Source organism: Carassius carassius, chromosome 42 (assembly GCF_963082965.1).
Source record: "Carassius carassius chromosome 42, fCarCar2.1, whole genome shotgun sequence".
In the NCBI taxonomy this organism is placed as follows: domain Eukaryota; kingdom Metazoa; phylum Chordata; class Actinopteri; order Cypriniformes; family Cyprinidae; genus Carassius; species Carassius carassius.
In genome coordinates, this window is record NC_081796.1 from 2,294,779 (window position 1) to 2,318,365 (window position 23,587).

Genomic DNA, 23,587 nt, shown 5'->3' on the forward strand with positions numbered 1-23,587 from the left:
ATGCCTTCAGTGTGAATCTACAATTTTCATAGTCATGAAAATAAAGAAAACTCTTTGAATGAGAAGGTGTGTCCAAACTTTTGGTCTGTACTGTACATTATGATTCACTGAGAGCAAAATCTATATTATTTTGTGTTGGGAAAGAGTGTATGTGTGTGTGTTTTTGTGATATATGGGTCTAAATTATTAGGGTGAGATCAAAGTAGCACCCTATATGACCTATGCAATACTTCCTGTATGACCTCAGAAAGCGGAGACAATCCATGACACGAACAGAAGACAGAGAAAAGGAAACAGGAGAAAGCTCCCACAGGAGTAATGTGCCAGCGTGTGTGACCTAGATATGCCACCTCACAGCGCATACTCAATGGGACATTCTGATCACACACACACACACACACACACACACACACACACACACACACACACACACACACAGCCTCGGGGCAAGTCAGGTGAAGGAAGGTTTGCTTAACTCTAAATCACATTTTAATGATAGGTCGTGCCTTTGCCTTTAAACACAGCCAGTTTTGCACCGTATATCAGTGAAAAAATACTTTGTTCCCAAGAAATATTTGTTGTGCAATGTAAATGCAGAGCATATATGAGCACAAGACAACAACAGCAAAATAGTTGAATATATGAACAAACAAAAGCTGTAGTAGCATGGTTGCCAATGCTTGCATGCATGTTTTTCTCCTTCCTGCAACCTTGTACAATCACCAAACCATCAGTGTCTCTGACTCCCCCCACTTCTGTCCTGTCCTTTCCAGCCCTTTCTTTTCATTGTCTCCCTAGTGCCATAGAAAAGCCCAATTACAACCTCCTGAAGACAAACGAGTTGAACAACTAGCACTTAAGACATCATCAGTCTGGGAACGACAGAACAGAGGAGGGGAAAAAAGGAAAATAATCTGTCATTTACTGTGGAATCGAAAACATGTATCTGGCAGGAATGATTGATTGGCAAGTTTGATCGTAATTACATTCCTTTAAAGAAATGGTAAATATAATTTCAATCTGTTTGGTATCAAATCGTCAGTGTGAAAGCTGTTTGTCTTCTTTATTCATTTTTCATCTCACAAGTCAATAAACATGGTGTGAGAATGACAGAGACGATGAGTGAAAGCATAATAAAATGTGGACAAGAAAAGAGTGAGAAATTAAGACAGATGCTCACTCCATTCAAAATGACATCACACACAACCTTATAATATGAGTCTATGAGGCTAAATAATCAGTGATGGCTTTAAGTCAGTGTTTCTTAACCCTGTTCCAGAGGCACACTAACAGTAGAAATGTCTCCCTTATTGGTTTATATTGAAAACGAGCTGAAGAGTTGAATCAGGTGTGTTTATTAAGGAAATGTTCTAAACTGAGTACTTTTGGTTTGCCTCTAGGGTCATGTCATTCTTGCTGAAGGAACTCTTAGTTGTGGAATAGATGCCCTCATCTGTCTTCTCTCTGAAGCCTGTGACTGTAGCGTGAGTCTGGAGGCGGGTGGTAAAGCTTCAGAGACAACGGTCAGCAATCTCTGAGCCAGGTGTGTGGCCTTTTGCCAATTTCTCAACAGATATCCATCCCTCTATGGGTAACAAATGGAAACGTTTGTGTATTCATATAGCCAATAGTACCTCCTTCAAAAGTAGCTGACTACAGAGTCAAGACTGGGTTGTGTAGCAATAGATCCTCCTTTGGCCAGAAGGCCAAATTTAGTTCCAGAGAAAAGTTACTTTCTATGGTTGTAGCCTTGATCTGTCTAACAATGTTAGTCCTGCCAAAGCAAATGTTCCAGTATTCATTACAGATTAATGGTGATCTCGTCCCAGCTCCCATTAATAGGGCATATCAGTCCAACTAATATTTTCCCCAAAAAACATGGCAGCCCTGAATCAAATCTAGTCTTCCTCTTGAAGGAAATCCTTGAATGTAACTGCGCTCATAGTATAATGTTTCGACATGTGTATATTTGTGCAATCTGTGCACATGATTGGAACAGTTCTCCCAATATTTTAAATGTTTTACTTTTCTTAGCAAATCTTGGTAAGGGAAATCACAACACATTTCTGCAGCACCTCAGCATGATCCACATCAACATCAACATCTATCCCTGAGATCAGCCAAATGAGATCTGCTATAGGACTGCCAATGTACTTTTGTCCATCCAGTCTCAAACTTTAACTTTTGGTTGAAGGTTTTGTAAAATTTCAGTTCTGCTCTTGGTGTGTGAGGATCTCTGCAGCATATAAATGGAGGAGAGGTCTTCATCTCATCACGCCTGTGCAACCCTTTGGGATTAGCTGTCTCAAGGCTAGTATTCTTACTAGCTCCTTACGAGTTCCTTACTAGAACACAATTTGCCATTTCTTCTCAAATGGAGCTCTGTGGATGTGTTCTATCAGCCCTTTCCTCTTGCAAGTTGTTTACTATAAGAGAAGCAATATATAATTCAAACCAATTTACCACTGAATAAACCTTAAATTGCACCTATCCAAGACTCAAAAAAAAAGCAATTTTAAAGTTGGAGTGTTGTGTTTTTCACTCGTCCAAAAGCGCTCCACCACCGCTCCATCACAAGTACAATTCATGCCAATGGCCCATAACATAACTGCATTTTTTTTAGCAAGAATTCACATGTTTAACATATTTAGCTATAGCTTGATAAAGCTCTCAAATGAGAAGGTTATAATGACAGCAATAGCAGAGCAGGAAGTTAGTTTGTGAGTGAGTTAGAAATGAGTTTGTCTGTTGCTTTTACTGATTATTTTCAGGTTAAAGCATGATTTAAACAGATACAGCACATTCACTTGCAATCGCTTTCGCAATAATGCATTCAAACAAATGTAATCTTACAGTACTACTTCATCTGTATCCGATTTTAAAAGAGCAGAAATCTGTAAGAAATGCATCAACCTGTGGATAAAATAACTGACAAAAATGTACTGTTATTTTCATCACAAATAAAATTTGCACAGGAGAAAGCAGCAATTATACCTTTTAATGCTGACAACCATTTATTGGTTTTGCATTTTGTAGGAAAAAAAGTTTGCACACAATAGCCTGAGCCACTTTGACTCTCCTGTTATTTTAATTATTTTTTATTTTAATATAGGCAACATTTTTTTGTCAGAATATTGTTGCATGAGTACGATACAAATGTTGTATTGATTTTGTAAACAGTTCAACAAACAGGAAGTTAATATTGAGTGAGTTGCATTCTAGACACAATATTGTCTGTTTTTTTTTGCTTTCGCCAACAAAACTAGCTTACAAAGCTTACACGTTTAATCTGTTTATGACGCAAGTCACAAAATCAGAAACCCTGAAAGATCTCGGTTCTCAGATATCTCCTGGTAATTAGCATGGAAAGACACCACTAAGGTTTTATTAGACGTGCTCAGAAACACACATGCTTGTCTTGTGAATGAAAGGACATGTTCAAGTGCAGCACTTTTGCATCTCACTAATGGGATGTTTTTGACAGTGCTTGCAATCTCTCATGAAATGTTATGCTATCCATCATAAATTGAGAGTACAGAGACGTCTTATTGGCACTTCACATGCATTAAATCAAGATAAAAATTCTCCCTCATTTGCTGCCCTTCCATTCTCGTGAATGTATCTCATACTCTATGGTCACTTGCTCATCTCCCTAAACTGTTAAATGGGTAGTTTTATCAGACTTATCTTATCAGAGTCTGTAAGCTGAAACTCTAATTTGTTCTTTCTGGCTTCATCTTATGCCGTCTCTGGATCTCAGCCTCCATTTTTCTTATAAAAGTGCTCACTATGTTTTTGTTGTCTCGTTAAGATTATCATCGTCTCGAGGGATGCAATTCATAAAGCAAAAAGTGCTCGTGCTTTTATGCTGATCAAAACAAAGTGAGTCTCAATGTAACTTGCTACAAAGCAGATCAGAGCTCTTAGAAATGTAGCAGTCTGCCAATCGCAGAATGAATCCTGTTTAAGGTTCTTATTCAAACCTGAGAGCAAATATGCAGAACAAACCCAGTGATGCTCAAGTCCTGCCTCTCTGACAAAGTCATTACGAATCTAAGAGATACATCAGTGTTTGGTTTCAACTTTGCCCAGCTTTCAGATTCAGTTAGCTACCTTATACCCCACCTCCTTTTACACTTGTTGACCTGAAGAGCCTGGAAACCAGATGCAATGACATGATATCTCCAAATGCAATTGCACCTGTTGGTTCTGTGATGGGTCATATAAGTCTGATCACTTCTATGAGGCTTGAACACACGGGGTGAAGAGTGGGTCTCTCATTGCACCCAACCTGGTCCCAACTTTCGAAATGCACAATGATGAGCAATCACACCACGCATGGCATAATTTATGCTTAATAAAAGCTTTTAAATTAAATTTCATTCATATTTAATGGGAATCTCTGTTATATCAATTACTTTCTTTATTTTCCTGGGTCCCGAGAGCTCATCTTCTTCTTATACCCCTGTGCACCCAGCTGTGAGCGGATGCTGTTTGATTGGCAGATGGGTAATGGAATGGTGGGGAAGAGGTGAGAATATCTCCCTTCGTGACCCCTGAAGGAAGCCTGTCGATAAATCTGTTCAGACTACCACTACGAGGACTATTTTAAGAGATATATTATATTTACACAGCCAGCCCTGTGTTAAGCCTACTGAGGGACAATCTCATTTCTTTTGTTTTAATTTCTTTTCATTTCAGGAGGTCATGACATACACCACCTCTGTCATATAGAGGAGACAGATGGACGACATCATCCGAGGTGCTGGCATTATGACAAGTGATCACTTTGCAATCTCTCAAGTCCTCTGTGTCTCACTTCCTGTTCACTCTAACACTCCTTAAAGGTGCAGAGGGCAATTCTTTGACTATGTTGAAGGAAACTATTAGTAGACAGCTGTGCTGAAATGACAATACATGAATGCTGAGCAGTTGCCTTAAAAAACAACAACAACAACAGCATAAATCGCTGCCCACTGCTCCGGGTGTGTGTTCACGGTGTGTGTGTGTTCACTGCTGTGTGTGTGTTAGAGGTCTTCACAGTGCACCCGATACCCGTCAATCCGGGACCCGACCCAGGATCCGTACGGGTTCGGGTCTATATTTTAAATGATCAGCCGGGTCCGGGTCGGGTCCGAATCTATTACCTCGGGCCCCGGGTCTGTTTAACATTGTGTGTAATACCCGTGCGATCTGAGTCATCGGACTCGGAGAACACCCGGCCGTAATCAAACACTGCTTGTGTTTTTTTGTAACTTGCAACTTGTAAAATTAAGAAAACAAAAGTGTGAGCCAAAAAAAGCAATCTCTCTCTCTCTTTGCCATTAGAAGCAGAGCGAGCAGTTAATGCAAGTGCACGCATGGTAATAATGCTTGCAGACTTGACACACTAATATTTAATATATTTCAAATCAGCAACACAATCTGAGGTGAACTGTCACATGAATGTTTTCTATGACGCTCAAATTGCATTAAATATATTTTGAGCGCGTTTCATGTTTCTATGGCAACCAGTGAGGGAACATTTCGACCGCCAAACCGCGCTTTACATTTTCTCCCATTTTTATAATAATATAAATGAACTGTTTAATCTTAAAGTTTTAGTGGTCAGATTCAGACTCGACGCAGAGCAGAGAGCACAGAGATGATAGCAAATAAATAACGTCAGCGGCCATGGCACTGAAGGAGCGATCGTTATTATAGTTCAAAAGGGCAAACAGTCGAAGTTATTATGCGAGTTAACTCGAGTCAGAATGGACATGTGCACAGTAGCATTTGTCATCCGTCACCGTGACATCAAGTGGACTTTTGAAACTGAAATAATGAGTGGATTAAGCTTGGACTTGGAATAACGAGAGGAATAACATGGATAACTTTCTTGTCGGAGGATTGTAATGCATCACAGGCAGTCAGGTACAAGGAAGAGAGACTACGGCTCCTTAAATTAAGTAAGACAAAAACCTGTATTTTTCGCAACAGGTTTATTGACTTGTAATAGCAATTTAAGTTGGAAAACGTGACAATCAGGTCCAGTCGGGTCTGTGTCTTTCCCAGCGGGTTCGGGTCCAGCTTTCAAATTCCAGACGGGTCCGGGTTGGGTCCGGGTAGGCATTTCTCGGATCTACATGGGTCCGGGTCCAGCTTTTGAAATAATAGACGGGTCCGGGTCAGTTCGGTGTAGTACATTATGGGTCTCTTTCGGGTTCGGGCACAAATGTTTGGACCCGTTAAGACCTCTAGTATGTGTGCACTTTGGATAAGTTAAATGCAGACCACGAATTCTGAGTATGGATCACCATAATTGGCTGTATGTCATGTCACTTTTCACTTTAAATATTTAATTTTACTTTCGATTGTAATCAAAATATACAGTTGTTAAAAGTAGGAAAATAAAAGAAAAAAAAGGACAGTATTTTTGGTAAATTGTGATAAGATAAATGTATAAAACATTTGAATATTTGGTATAATTTAAATTTATATATATATATATATATATTTTTTTTTTTTTTTACTTAAATTTTAATAAGAATATTGATTGAAGATATTGTCCTTATTTAACCCTCTGGTGGCTCTTCTGTAATTTTTGGCTGAAAATGTCCACTGTTTTTATATAATGGTTTATATATATAATGATAATGGTTTTTCACTTGCTATGTGTGAACGCACAAACAGAAATCATGGACATGACTCAAAAATGTTAAATGGTCCTGGGTAAAAAAAGGATTTTATATATATATATACAGGTCCTTCTAAAAAAATTAGCATATTGTGATACATTATTTTCCATAATGTAATGATAAAAACTAAACTTTCATATATTTTAGGTTCATTGCACACCAACTGAAATATTTCAGGTCTTTTATTGTTTTAATACTGATGATTTTGGCTTACAGCTCATGAAAACACAAAATTCCTATCTCAAAAAATTAGCATATTTCATCCGACCAACAATAAAAGAAAAGTGTTTTTAATACAAAAAAAGTCAACCTTCAAATAATTATGTTCAGTTATGCACTCAATACTTGGTCGGGAATCCTTTTGCAGAAATGACTGCTTCAATGTGGCGTGGCATGGAGGCAATCAGCCTGTGGCACTGCTGAGGTGTTATGGAGGCCCAGGATGCTTCGATAGCGGCCTTAAGCTCATCCAGAGTGTTGGGTCTTGCGTCTCTCAACTTTCTCTTCACAATATCCCACAGATTCTCTATGGGGTTCAGGTCAGGAGAGTTGGCAGGCCAATTGAGCACAGTAATACCATGGTCAGTAAACCATTTACCAGTGGTTTTGGCACTGTGAGCAGGTGCCAGGTTGTGCTGAAAAATGAAATCTTCATCTCCATAAAGCTTTTCAGCAGATGGAAGCATGAAGTGCTCCAAAATCTCCTGATAACTAGCTGCATTGACCCTGCCCTTGATAAAACACAGTGGACCAACACCAGCAGCTGACATGGCACCCCAGACCATCACTGACTGTGGGTACTTGACACTGGACTTCAGGCATTTTGGCATTTACTTCTCCCCAGTCTTCCTCCAGACTCTGGCACCTTGATTTCTGAATGACATGCAAAATTTGCTTTCATCCGAAAAAAGTACTTTGGACCACTGAGCAACAGTCCAGTGCTGCTTCTCTGTAGCCCAGGTCAGGCGCTTCTGCCGCTGTTTCTGGTTCAAAAGTGGCTTGACCTGGGGAATGCGGCACCTGTAGCCCATTTCCTGCACACGCTGTGCACGGTGGCTCTGGATGTTTCTACTCCAGACTCAGTCCACTGCTTCCGCAGGTCCCCCAAGGTCTGGAATCGGTCCTTCTCCACAATCTTCCTCAGGGTCCGGTCACCTCTTCTCGTTGTGCAGCGTTTTTTGCCACACTTTTTCCTTCCCACAGACTTCCCACTGAGGTGCCTTGATACAGCACTCTGGGAACAGCCTGTTCGTTCAGAAATTTATTTCTGTGTTTTACCCTCTCGCTTGAGGGTGTCAATGATGGCCTTCTGGACAGCAGTCTTACCCATGATTGCGGTTTTGAGTAATGAACCAGGCTGGGAGTTTTTAAAAGCCTCAGGAATCTTTTGCAGGTGTTTAGAGTTAATTCGTTGATTCAGATGATTAGGTTAATAGCTCGTTTAGAGAACCTTTTCATGATATGCTAATTTTTTGAGATAGGAATTTTGGGTTTTCATGAGCTGTTTGCCAAAATCATCAGTATTAAAGCAATAAAAGACCTGAAATATTTCAGTTGGTGTGCAATGAATCTAAAATATATGAAAATTTAATTTTTATCATTACATTATGGAAAATAATGAACTTTATCACAATATGCTAATTTTTTGAGAAGGACTTGTATGTATATATATATATATATATATATATATATATATATATATATATACATATATACATATGAAAGCTCTTTTTCTTCACTTCAGCAACAGTTCTTCCAAGTTTCATCTTTAAAAAGTGAACATAAGTCTGCACTTCTAAGCATTCGAGATTTATGACATTTGAAGTTTCATATTCAGGTCTGTGCTCAAAAAGTGGTTAACATTTAACACAGATTATGTGTCCTTTCATTATAGTGTGAAAAACTGGAGATATTATGACCACTTTCCACAACTCATATCTATCAATGTTTCAGTCATCACATACAGCAGCGGCTGTGAGTGAGGTTGATTATGGTGAATGTAACTGGTGTGCAGTTCTCCAGTCTTTCCATAATTACCTCTTCATGGTAAAGCGTTCTGTGTTACGTTAAACTACTAAGTGAGACCGCACTACTTTGGAACAATTTGAGGGATCTGGCTGTGCAAATGTGAAATGTATGAAAGGTACCATAACCCCAGCAACATGTTCACTCAACAAGGAAAAATAACAAAGATGGTTGGGGGGTGGCATCTGTGCTCTTCCCCCTTCGGACCCCCTGAGTTCCCAGAGGCCCTTCTGTCGCTCAAGGCTGGAGGTTGTGATGGAAGTTCAGGGTGGTGCTACATAGAGGCTTGAAGGTCAGTGAAGGGGGAAGGGTCTGTGGGGTGTGAGTGGAGTAATTCAATGTGAGAGGGCATCAGGCCTTGCAATTACATCATATTAATAGTGTCCACTAATGCAAGCCATAGAGGCATGTCTGCCCCTGAGCCAAAGTTGCTGTGACCAATTGCGTGAAAACAGGAGTCATTTTCTTTATCTCTAACGCTCCTCCTCCCTGTGCCCCAGTTCACTCCGATACACTCGTTTATGTATTTTACTTGTTTTCATCCCTTATTTCTCCACTCTTCCAGCACAGATTACTCAAGCCGTCCATATCTTTTTGGCCAATGAGCACATCTGTCCCCTCTGACAGTTAAAGGTATAGTTCAACCCAAAATGAACTTACTGTCATTATTTTGAAATATATTTTAATTAGGCCTGCCAATTTAACAAGTTAATTTGGTGTGATTAATAATGAAAAAAAAAAATAACACATTAAAGTTATTAATGCATTTAGACACACCAGACCTGCACATGACATTACATTACATATTATCCAGCAGACATACTGTACATGATGCAGGAAGACACAATGGCTGGATAATGAAGTCTATTAGAAAGCAATTATATGCCCCTTAAATTCAAGATATGGAGTCAAATGATGCAAATGCACCTGGATGTTTTTATATGGAATTATACCATGTGATATATATTTAGGGGTGTGGTCCTGGTCAAGACAATCTCCTGAACTCTAAACTGAATGTCAGAATGGGAAAGAAAGGTGATTTAAGCAATTTTGAGCGTGGCATGGTTGTTGGTGCCAGACGAGCTGGTCTGAGTATTTCACAATCTGCTCAGTTACTGGGATTTTTACGCATTTCTAGGGTTTACAAAGAATGGTGTGAAAAGGGAAAAAACATCCAGTATGTGGCAGTCCTGAGGGCGAAAATGCCTTGATGCTAGAGGTCAGAGGAGAATGGGTCGACTGATTCAAGCTGATAGAAGAGCAACTTTGACTGAAATAACTACTCATTACAACCGAGGTATGCAGCAAAGCATTTGTGAAGCCACAACACCCACAACCTTGAGGCGGATGGGCTACAACAGCAGAAGACCCCACCGGGTACCACTCATCTCCACTACAAATAGGAAAAAGAGGTTACAATTTGCACAAGCTCACCAAAATTGGACAGTTGAAGACTGGAAAAATGTTGCCTGGTCTGATGAGTCTAGATTTCTGTTGAGACATTCAGATGGAAGAGTCAGAATTTGGCGTAAACAGAATGAGAACATGGATCCATCATGCCTTGTTACCACTGTGCAGGCTGCTGGTGCTGGTGTAATTGTGTCGGGGATGTTTTCTTGGCACACTTTAGGACCCTTAGTGCCAATTGGGGCATCGTTTAAATGCCACGGCTTACCTGAGCATTGTTTCTGACCATATCCATCCCTTTATGACCACCATGTACCCATCCTCTGATGGCTACTTCCAGCAGGATAATGCACCATGTCACAAAGCTCGAATCATTTCAAATTGGTTTCTTGAACATGACAATGAGTTCACTGTACTAAAATGGCCCCCACAGTCACCAAATCTAAACCCAATAGAGCATCTTTGGGATGTGGTGGAACGGGAGCTTCATGCCCTGGATGTGCATCCCACAAATCTCCATCAACTGCAAGATGCTATCCTATCAATATCCTATCAATATGGGCAAGTGCTGTTTTCCCAAATGTCTGCATGATTACGAATGTGATATTAATTTTATACAGTTCTATAAACAATAAGTTAATATTGTGTTTATGTTTTTGTTCAATTTCACCAACGAAAATAGCTCCAAATAAAGACACAGCAGAACGGATGTGCCTTTTTGAGCAATACACAGAAGTGATTTGTTACCAATTGAGTCCACACTTTTGAACCAATTGATTCAATGACCAGTTTCATTCCTGAATGAATCAGCCATTTGAACAAATCAGTTGAATAAATGAATGACTCACTCATTGATACAATGACTTGCTGTGACCTACTGACAGTTTTAGTTCCTTATTTAGATTTTCACTTCATCAAAATATTATTAATAATAATAACTATAATAATATTTCAATATTCATTTTTAAAAAAATCCATTAATGCCCATTTAATCACATAGCATTATTTATGGAATTTCTAAGTGCAGTGTAAATACATTCATGCCACCTCTGAAGAATCTGTGTAAATATAATTAAATGCCACTTCACATGTAGCCTTAAAAGTTTGTAATAAACAATTTTCAATCAAAATATTTATTTCTAAATATACTTTTTCATTTAACACTATAATGACTAAATTTTCTTTCAGGGGTAATTTCTCAGCACAAATTGTCAATTCATTTGCAATTCATTTGATAAACCATCAATTTAAAAAATTCATTCACTTGACAGTACTAATTTTAATACTAAATATATGTATTTTTAATACTATTAATAATGCAATATTAATTTATATATGAATATAAATATGATAAATAATATGAGAGTGAATAAATGATGGGGTGAGCCGTTTTCTACAACGTAACACACAGATCAAGTGCAGTGAGCTGACGGACATGCTAACAGGCCTAACACAGTTAGGAGCTAATGTTAAAGGCCATGTCAAGAGAATGCCAGACACATTTATGATGCATGTATGATTAAGGCTGTAGGACAGGCGATGATAAGTGGCATCTACCCCCTTTCAAGTATTTGTTGAATGCTTGCATGCAGGTCACAGTTACATAAAGAGCTGCCATTAAGCTAATATCATCAAGCATGCTACTGTCAGATAGCTCAGCTGTTCAGGTGCTTGCTAAGACATTAGTAGGCAGTTAGTATGGTGTTCTGGGTGGTTACCTATTGGCCCAAATCAAAACAATTCACCTTTAAATGTTTATGATATTCTGATTCTGTTTTGTAGTTTTGTAGTTATAGCGAAGCCTTTAAACCCTAACCATTAAGTATAGTAATAATAATAATAACAACAACAAATTAACAAATATGAAGAACTTTATTAAGCTAACGATTTCAAAGAACTTTTATTTAGCTAGTGACTTCTACAACACTTCAATTGACTTTTTGACTTTTATTAATAGTGCATTCAAAAACACTTTGAACAAAACAAACAAATAAACAAATAAATACCTAAATATGGCAAATTCAGTAAATTAAACTTATGAATCAAATGAAATTTAGCACCTTTTTTGAGAGTGTATTCTAGAACCTTCGGGGCAGGGACAAACTTTTATGTATGCATACTCTATATCTATGTATGTATTTTTATTGATTTAGCCTCCACTTGCCTGGCCATTCATTCAGCTCTTTAGTAATTCTGGATTTGTGATTTCTCTCATCTCTCTCTTCTCCTCTCTTCCTCCCTCTGATTTGAATGCTCTTTCAATCAGTGTGTCCATTAAGTGCAGCATTAAGTGCAGAGCTCATCAGTGCACATTTACTCATGCATGCAGATGAGCTTCAATTGCAGTGTATTGCAAACACCTCAGATTCCTCCTTGGGTGTGTGTGTGTGTGTGTGTGTGTAAATTTGACCTCCTTTCATCTATAATTGTTGGTGGGGTTACTAAGTAGAGATTGTATTTCTATTGAGTTACGTCTTTGAACATAACCATACTCTTACGTATAAAACTTTGACATGTCACTTGTAAGCTTGTTATGGAAAACTGCATTATAAGCTAACTGATTTACACTTTTCTCAAAATGATTGCATTGGTAGAAAGAACTGGGCCATATCTATTACCAAAGTAATTCCAAAATTGACCACACATGTGAAATATGAAAGAATACGCTGTGTGGATGACGTAAACATGGCTATTTTCAAAAAAAAAAAAAAAAAAAAAGTTTTATTCTTACATTTGGCTACAGTTTTTTTTTTAATCTACGCCTCCCCTTAGAATCAGAAATTGATTAAATTTGGCATGTCTCTTCACATGGCCTTGACATCCATGTGTACCAAACTTGGTGATCTTTGGATTTTGTGTGAACAGGATACAGGCCAATGTATTCATTTTGTGCAATGCCTGGAAATTTTACTGGGTTAAATCTGGGATTCTTTTGACAACTTTTTGTCAAGGTTGTCTCTAGATGATGTATGCCAATTTAATGCAAGTTGGATGAACAGCTGGGAAAGACTTCAACAGTTGAGCCCATATGTTTCCAGAGACATAAAGAAAAATATAAATATATAACTTTTCACTGAGCCGCCCTGTTGGCAACTCCCAAAAATAGTACACAACCTCTTCTGGTTACTTTTAGCATAAAAGACTAATACAAATAAATAGAATAATAATAATAAGAAGAAGAAAACCAGCAATAGGGTTCCATGAGCCAAGAGCAGAGGTAGTGAAAGCTGCCAGCAGTGTGTGATGACAAGCACCTGAAGCTCATTCTGCCTCATCACTGAAGCTGTAAATCCAAAACAGCTCCTCTCCATGGGGAGGCCAGCGTGGACTAAGCATGGACCAGGTGTTCTCAAGGTCTCAGTACGACATGAGTCTGAACAGCCTGAGCAAGATGAGCACAGCACAACATTGGGTGACTTCCAGCAATGTTCAGCATTATAGCATGTGTACCCTGTGCTTAAGCTCTAAAGCGATGAATAGTGGACATGGTTGGGGAAGTTGGGGTTGAATAAACAGCTAGCACTGAATGGTTGGAAACATTACCTTCAAAAAACGAAGTGTTGCAGTATTCTGTATTTTTAGAAATTAGTCTACAAATATTTTATCACTACAAATAACTTCTACAACTATGACTTTTTAAAACTACAATACCCATCAAACTCCGACATACTACAACTCCTATACAAGTGCGGTCACATTTCAGCGACATTTTGTGGGGAAAAAAGTTTTCATTTTCAAGCTAAATCTCAAAAAATGTTAATCCTCCATATGGATTTATTTTAGAAATCTCTAAATCTCAAACACAAAACTCCCAATTGTTGGGATTATATATATATATATCTATTTTGAGCGAAACACCCATGTTGACGGCAGCATTGAATCATTGAGTCAACTAAAATGAAACTGATGGCTGAGTGAGTCGTCAAGTCAATCCATAGACCGATTCGTTCAAAAAACGTGGATTTATTCTTTTCGTAGACACACACTGGCTTTACTTTTTTTGGAACTATTTTATTTTGGCAAACTTCTGCACTCTTGCTCGTGTGGTATTGCTTATGAATATTTATAAGCATATTATGGATTTTTGTGACATTTTTATTCATCTTGGTGTAATTTTTGCCTGGATATATATAACCAATTCCACACCCTACATATATCTCTTTTACAATAATCTGATGTACTCAAAATATTCGTTACAATACTGAGGAAAAAAAAGAAAAAGAAACTGTATTTCCATTTCATTTAATCGGTAATGAAAGTATGTACATAACACGTGTTAATCGTAAGGCTACACCAACAATTGTTAACGCTAATTAAAATGAATGCTGAATTCCTCACGCTTCTTCTAATTAATTAATCAATCAAATTCAGCTCAAAACACAAGCCACAACCTAACATCTCATTATGGCCTAGTAATTGTCCATCGGATTCAATCTATAGAACAAAAGAGTGGTGGAGTGGAGGAGCTCGAATCCAGGGGCGCTAAAACTAACCCTTCAGTGCTCCTGAAGCATGACCTGGAAACACTTGTCGTTTTTTATTGTATGCAACGCACTATGCTAACTAATCCCATTACGCTAATCCGCCTCAAAACAACTTTTGTGCAGATAAGAGAGTGGATAATTTATGCGGGATTCAAATGAGCACCAAATCAGAATAATTACTGGAGGCCGTGGCTTAATTAGCCTGGCATTGGGAAACACTGCGTTCTCAACCAAACAGATGCACGACCCGCTATTTCAAAGAGCCCAGAGGGGCAGGAGACCAGGAAAGCACCTTTTCATGATAGCAGCCCCCAAAAGTGTGTTATCTGTACCTGTCTCATCCCTCTGGAAGAGCTTTGCCGAGAGAAGCAGAGTAAATGTTAATCCTCAATATGGATTTATTTTAGAAATTAACTGATTCCGAATTTGCTTCAACCTCTATGTAAATGGTAAATGGACTTCATTTATATAGCACTTTCAACAGACCACATGGCCATCCAAAGTGCTTAACAATTTGCCTCACATTCACCCATTCACACACTCATTTATACACCGACTGCGGTGTCAGCCATTCAAGGCGCCATCCAGCTCGTCAGGAGCAGCTGGGGTTAGGTGTCTTGCTCAAAGACACCTCGACACTTGGTTAGGCGGAGCTGGGGATTGAACCACCAACCTTCCGGTTTGTAAACAACCTACATGAACCATTGAGCCACTGCTGCCCCATGTAGTGCAAAGTTGCCGGTGAAATTCTGCAAATCAGTCACAGTTGGGGTGACATTTAACTTGGCAACAAAGCTGTTTACAGGAACATAAAAGCTACACATTGGCTGCCTTGCACATTAATGTATTTATTTTAGAAATGTTACAATCCAGCAATCACCAGTGATGAATAGAAGCAGGAAACTAATGCATTGATGAATAAAACATTCCCTTATTAAAAATAACCTTCATCAAAACTGCATCTGGCATCAACAAATCATAGCAAGAGTGTGGATGAAGGTAAAATAATAAAATCAAATAAAGCTGAATAAAGTGTATAGAATATCTGAGCACATTACCTGAACATGTCGCCCAGGCCCTTTAGCACGCCTTTCTTGGCTTTGTTCTTGTCTTTCTTGTCCTTCCCTCCTCGCTCTTTCTTCTTGTCCTCTTTGCTGTGTCCTCCGTTCAGCTGTTTCTCTGTGTTGGAGAGTGGGAGTGAGAGGTCTGTGGCCGTGGAAATGGAGTCGCGGCCTGATCGTGAGCTCTCCTCTGTATCTTCTTCCACTGAGAGCGTGGAGAAAGCAGGAGAGATAGATTAACATAAACACTGAAGTCAGACTATGTGTACGCTCTTAAGAAAGAGCAACACAGGGTTAGGTGTGGCAAATAAAAAATAAAATAAAACAATGAAAATTAAAACATTTCCACAAAACCAAAACACTAGCATCCACTAAAACACTTTATCAAACACCCGCAACCACATAGCAATGCCCTGGCTACTTGCTGGTAAAAAATAAAAACAAAAACAAAAACAAAAATAAATAAATAAATAAATAATAATAATAATAATAATAATAATAATAATAATATTAATAATAATAATAATAATAATAATAATAATAATATGTATGTATCTATATTTATACTGTTTCAGTGAAATGTGAAATAAAATAAATAAGTAATAATAATATTATTAATAATAATAATGAGGTTGTTTTGCCAGGCAAGTATCAACATCTATAAAAAAAAAAATAATAATAATAATATATAAAATAAAATAAAATAAAATTTGAGTAATTTATAAAACATTAAACTTGTATAATAGTAGCTCAACTGATACCACATTTTCTTTGAGAAGGAATTCAGGCTAATGTCATGTCTAAAAGCAGAAACCCTCAATGGTCTGACATCTATAAACATTGACTTAATGAAACCTATTCTTAATGAAACCTTGTCTTCAAGTCTAACCATATCTAACAGAGGCTTGTGAGCTCTTCATCTTGCCTGAATCTCTTTTCATTTTTCCTAGTGAGTTTTACCTTAGAGGTTACTCAGTCTGAAGGAACCCCATTATTTTTTTGCTTCAAAAGGGTCACATCTTCCCACCACAGTACGGCTGTCTCAAATTCGGTTACCCAGTAGCAGTGCAGGAAGCCTATTAGCGTAATTCCTCACTGACCCAATAAAACTAACAGAGAAAGTGAACTTTAAAGTTGAAAAGGCTAAAGTGCACCAGAAGAGGCCCATCTTGTCTTTACCTCACCGCTCTGAATGAAGTACCTGCAGTACCACATCTAAAGTCTGTCTCAACTATACTGCATTTTATTATTATTATTTTTTGGCCAACGATTACCGTATAATCATTTCTCTTGCTATAGCAAGGTCTAGACATTATGCAGTCAGAATATAGAAACTCTGTAGTTTGACTGTAAGGATAAGAGCAGTCTGAAGGTTGTTGCAGGTGATGCATTACAAGTAACGTATGTAAGTTACATAAGCAGATTACTTTTTTCAAGTAACTAGTAATAAATTACTTTTTAATTTACAAGAAAATATCTGAGTTACTTTTCCAAATAAGTAACGCCGTACTTTGTTTCCTGACTGTAGCTCTCCTGTCCTCATGTTGAGAGAAATCAGGAGTGAGTGCAGAGGTGTTGTGTGCGCTGTGTGATTACTGTAGTTCTAGACTAAGTGAACATGCATTTACTCATCTCACAAAATTAATAAAGACAGTGAAATGCAAACTCTAAATATGACACAATACTTTGTGTTTAATCCCAGTTTTTTTAAACAATATTTCTGCTGATGATCTTTGATGATCCAATTCAGACATAAAAATAAGCAAAAATTACCTTAAATAAGCATAACATTTGTTTGTTTGTTTTTATTGCTGAAGAGTACTGAACTTTCTTCTCCTGCGTCCTATTCTTCATGTAATCCAGAATAGCAGCAAAACTGAAAGGTTTGTTTGAGCTGCGCCCTCTACTGTACAGATGTGTATTTACATTCCTTTCAGCCTGAGGCATATTCATTTCAGTTTTGGTGTGAAAGGGCTTTTGCTTTTGCCAAAAATAAAACTTTTTTTATATTAAGAACAAACAAGCAAGCCCAGGCAAGATGAGAAAAAGTAACGTGAAAGTAATGCAACATATTACTTTCCATAAAAAAAGTAACTTAGTAACACAATTAATTGCTTTTTTAGGGAGTAACGCAATATTGCAAATATTTTTTTTCTTTAACTTTCCCCAACACTGTTGAATGTGTATTACGTTTTGTGTTTGCGATCATGCCTGAAATAATTGCTCTGCTAACAGGTTTTTTTTTTTTTTTTTTTTTTTTCACGTCACAAAAGTGCAAAAGTGAGCGACTGTCAGTGGGAACATTTTATTTTGAAGTATGGTTTGCAATGCTAATTCATCCTCCACCACCTATCTTCGTGATACATCGCATATCAGTATAATCATAAGGGACCACAGCTGGCTGATATTGCTCAGCAAGTGTCTGATTACAGCTACTGTCTCTATTCCTGATGGTCTGGACGTAATTAATTTGTCACTAATTGTAAGTTTAAAAATGCTCTGAAAGGAGGAAAAAATTAGAGGGTACTAAAAGCAAAGTGCTTTTGAATAGAGCCACATAACGGCGCCAGAGACAGATGCCTGTTGATTACAGCTTATTAATAACCAACAAATCTCTGATCGATGGAAGAAAGGCCTCATGAAAGCGAGAGAGCATCAGGGATATTTCGGCGTGCTTAGATAAGCGGTTTGATGCTAGTGAGCAGAAGAGTGTGGGCACCTGTTCCACTTGTTTTATTCACTTGTGCAATTCGCTTTCAGTGTTTTCTGTCATTCTGCCATCTACTGAAACAATATCCAAATGGATCAGAATAAGACAAGGAGAGTATGTGAAATCAGTGCAATTATGGAATTCTTTTATTTTTATTTTATTCTAACCCTAAACCCAAAACTTTCTACTTTTATTTGTGTGCACTCACAATGTCAGCAAAACGTTGTGCTTTTATAAAATAAAGAAAACAATCATGATGCGCTTTCTGCAGTCTCGTCTTGAACAAGAGCGCTTCACAAAAATTAACCGAAACTCAGTGAATACATGCCTCACAGACATGACAAATATATCTATAGAAAGCTTTAAATTACTAAACTAAATAAATCGAAAACAAAAACGATTTCATTATAATCATAATCCATAAAGATGCACTTCTCTCTAAAGGCACGTCTAATGAATTGGTGGCGAGTCAGGATCAGCAACTTCATCCTTGCAACACAGACTCAGAAAACACTAGTTTATTAGTAAATAATTAAAAGATCTCCTTACTATTTCCCCCTGACACATTTATGGTAAATACTTTTTCTGATGCTTTGCGGAAAGCTTTATATTGTGTGCATTTTAACGCAGAACTCTTCAGCTGCGCTGCTGCGGGACACTAAACAAAGCGCTGTGGAAACAACACTTCATTAATTTCTTGAAATTATTTTTTTATTTAATTAATTAATCATTACTTTTTTGTTATTTGGCTAACACTTTATTTTAATGACCAGTTCTCATTAACTAGTTGCTTGTTTACTAGCATATTAGCTGTTTATTAGCTCTTATAAAGCACACATTAATACCTTATTCGGCATGACTGTTTTAGATCCATTAATATTAAACTTAACAACTACCTTACTAACTATTAATAAGCAGCAAATTACAAGTTAAAAAAAAAACACACACACACACTGATGTAGAAAGTTAAAGGGAGGTAGCTGACAAGCAATTGCAAATGTACTTATATTTAGTAGAATGTCTAATGTGGACTACTGAGATAAAGTGTATCCAATAACACAGGGAAGAATGGAATGGACGGGGCTCTTCTCATTTATAAACATCCCAATTAACTTGAAAAAGAATATTAATGCCTATAGAGTCACAGTCGATACAGCAGCGGCTTCACAGATCAATGACGTTTTCATTAAATCGGTTATCACAGTAAGTTACGGTTCTGCTAATTGTTGATTGAAATGTAAAAAGAAATAAATTACAGTAATTAACAGAAAATTTCAGCTACACAGGACTGAGTGGTAAATGTTTTGACACTGCAATCAAAAGGCATCATTAGTCTTCTCCATCTGACATGCCATGGTATTCATTTCTCCTTTAGAACACCGATCACTTCTAATGGAGTCTTGAAATTGCCAAAGAGCAGAGCGCATTTAAGTTTGATATTTAAGAAACATAAAACACAACAAAACACAGCCCAAAAAACACAACAAAACACAGCCCAACTCATTTTCCCAGCTGGATATCTCCCAGTGACACTTTTTTCCTCGGGTGATGCCAAATTCACATTTTATGTAAATAAAAGTGTGTGGAAAGAAAAAGCCTGCCCTTATCTGTCAACTTTTTACTATTAACCTCGGTGACAGGCTCAGGCAGGTTCCTCTTATCTAAATTGAAAAACAGAGTTATTTGAATATTGGAAGGTGAGAAATGCAATATGCTTCTATTGTGGGATCTCACGCATTTGCCCTCTATTGCTCCGCCGAAGAGATAAGACAGTATTTAGCTCAATGTGGACACAGCTTACAAGAATAAAGTGATTGAGGCAAATAATCTGACTCTTTTGAAAACTAAAATTCTGCTTGCTTTTAATGGAATATTTTAATGGAGAACAAAGGGATGATGTGATTTTCCCCCCTGGCAAGTGTTATTAGCTAGACAGGTCTGTCGGACAGACTTCATAAACTCATTCCAACATCGAACAGTTTTTTATGTGGATATATTTAAAAATGTAATTTATTTCTGTGATCGAAGCTGAATTTTTTAGCATTATTACTCCAGTCTTCAGTGATCCTTCAGAAATCATTCTAATATGTTGTTATGCATTCTAATATTAATGTTAAAAACATTTTTAAAATTGTAATTTTTTCAGGATTCTTTGATAAAAAGAAAGATTCAGAAGAACAGCATTTAAAAAAAAATATTTTGTAACATTATAATTGTTTTACTGTCACTTCTAATCAATTTAATGCATATTTTCTGAATAAAACAATTAATTTCGATTAAACACACACACACAAACACACTTGAATGGTAGTATATCATGGTTTCATATTATTATGATTTCTAAAGATCATGTGACACTGAAAACTGGAGGAATGATGCTGAAAATACAGCTGCACATCATAGAAATAAATTACAATTTAACATTCACATAAAAACACTTATTTTCAAATCTAATAATATTTCGCAGTATTACTGTTTTTATTGTATTTTAGATCACATAAATGCAACCTTGGTGAGCAGAAGAGAATAGTGTTGCATGGTGCACCGATACTTTAAAAGTATCGCGATTCTCAGAAATTAAAAACGTCATGATTCCTAAATTTATTAGTATCGATACTTCAAAGAATGACTGCGTTCCAGATTTGTGAGACGTATTTCATGTTGGTGTGTGCAACGCACGCTTCCAGTGCCTCCCTATGGACATCTGTGTTTTTTCTCCTCACGCAAGCAGCAAAAAAGCACTAGAGCGAGATGGCTGCATTAGTGGCTTTACTAAACTGATTTGGCTTTACTAAAATGTGTGCATAATCGCATTAAATAGTTTAAATAAGTTGTTCAGATGAACAAAGCACGAGGTTTTCTTGCATAATTAACATTTTAATTGTTTGGTCAGACAGTTCATATATAATATTCACATTAATCGGGGATTAAACGTGGAGTTATTTTCTGTATGCTAAATATGAAAACGAGCGTATCTGCACAGCACCTATAACTGTGGTTTGTATCTGCTGATTGCTGATCGAGATTTACATGCTTGGCTCACTGACCCTTTATACTCATTCATTTCATTCACGAACGAGATGTATCAGTTCATTCAACTCGTTCATGAATGAGAAGATCTCTCGATCTCATTCAGTGAAGGGCGGATTCGTTCACTACATTCAACAAATCACATGCTCCGTCACATCTTGAGTAACTCTTTGACAGGATGAAACAGTTCACAGAGCTGTTCACGAGCTGCGCATGCACTGCTAATAGCGCCGTGCTCGCGCGCTGATGTGGGAGGAACTTCAGTGAATGAGAAATATGAGTCAGTGGATTACGTGCAAACCTAAAAGATTCATGCTTGAATTAACCATCACCAGTGCAATTTCATATAGCCTATACTAAATATTTGGAATATATATTTTCATATTTTATTAGGTTCTTTGATAAGGTTACAATACGAAGGTCTAAGTAGCAATGTACAGTATCTTCCGTGATGTCCCCGATGCGCGGGTCGGGGTGGGTAAAGAAATGTTACTTTATTTGCCGGCTGGGGTGGGCCAAATTTTTTGTATTTTGATATTTCATATTTTGTTCAAATGTTTAATATATCTGCTGTTCATATGTTTATTTATTAGTGTGTTATATGATTAGAATGTTGTTCCGGTTTTAAAATAAAGCACGGCAATGATATTTGAGAGCGTATTTTCCCTTTTCAGGAAAAGTATCGAAAAAGTATCGAAATCGCAATTCTTGACTAGGTATCGGTATCGAAACAATAATTTTGGTATTGTGGCAACACTAGAAGAGACTGCATTAAAAACATTTAAAAATCGGAATGACAAGTACTGTATATGCATATATATATATATACAGACCAAATGTTTGGACACACCTTCTCATTCAAAGAGTTTTCTTTATTTTCATGACTATGAAAATTGTAGAGTCACACTGAAGGCATCAAGGGCTATTTGACCAAGAAGGAGAGTGATGGGGTGCTGCGCCAGATGACCTGGCCTCCACAGTCACCGGACCTGAACCCAATCGAGATGGTTTAGGGGTGAGCTGGACCGCAGACAGAAGGCAAAAGGGCCAACAAGTGCTAAGCATCTCTCGGGGAACTCCTTCAAGACTGTTGGAAGACCATTTGGAAGACCATTTCAGGTGACTACCTCTTGAAGCTCATCAAGAGAATGCCAAGAGTGTGCAAAGCAGTAATCAAAGCAAAAGGTGGCTACTTTGAAGAACCTACAATATGACATATTTTCAGTTGTTTCACACTTTTTTGTTATGTATATAATTCCATATATAATTCCACATGTCTTAATTCATAGATTTGATGCCTTCAGTGTGAATCTACAATTTTCATAGTCATGAAAATAAAGAAAACTCTTTGAATGAGAAGGTGTGTCCAAACTTTTGGTCTGTACTGTATATATATGAATCTGATTTCTTTATTATTCCTTACTAAAAAACTAAAACAAAAAAGCAACACTTTCAATGCAGTAAACTGTGGCAATGATACATTTTAAAATGGGTTAATAAATGAAATGATCTAAAATATGAAAAGAAAACACGTTGCTACTACAAGCAATCAATGAACCGTGAAAAAATAACCCAAACGCATTTAGTAGGTATACTAAAGTCTGCGAGATATTGAGAAATATCCCTTTAAACCCAGGCCCCATTAGAGAAAAATGCCCAGTGAGGATGTCTGGAAATTAATTTGGTCATGGGCAAAATTAATAGTGAAATTTTTACACATGCTCATTGGCTGTTTATTTCCTTTCGGGTCTTTGAGGGAAGGCCTGACCTAGTTACAGCAGCAGGATCTCTTCTGCTAGTCTAATCTTCAGAACAGCACAAGACGTCCTCGTGAGACCCGCTGCCTTGTTTCTCTTCTGAGCTTAGTCTATAAAGTGAACCTCAATTGGCTGGAGACTCATAATATTCTGAGCCAGTCATTGTGTGAGACAACTGATAAAATTGGCATTGATATTGTGTCAGATCGCCTTTACTGTGCCTGTGCAATTATGGTAATAGCTGTGACTACATGAGTTGCCATTTTCAATATAAAGAGAAAACAGGAGGTTAAGAAAGTAGATGATGACGCACTGGCTGGACTAAAACTGATCGAACTAGACTGCTATGTTTACATATATGAGTTTTGAATTTGTTCATGCAAAACTCACCGCCATGATGCAGCATTTTTGTGCTGTTTTCTCGACTATGAGTAAC

The 23,587-nt window shown here is 37.4% G+C and overlaps 1 protein-coding gene across 2 annotated transcripts in view; it reads right to left on the reverse strand.

Annotated features, from left to right (window-relative positions):
* LOC132124488 (partitioning defective 3 homolog) overlaps positions 1-23,587 on the reverse strand; it is a 474,703-nt gene that overhangs the window by 127,371 nt on the left and 323,745 nt on the right. For both annotated transcript variants that reach the window (XM_059535542.1, XM_059535540.1), the window contains one exon: positions 15,652-15,859. In XM_059535542.1, coding sequence (XP_059391525.1) covers positions 15,652-15,859 — 208 coding nt within the window. The remainder of the gene's footprint in view (positions 1-15,651; positions 15,860-23,587) is intronic.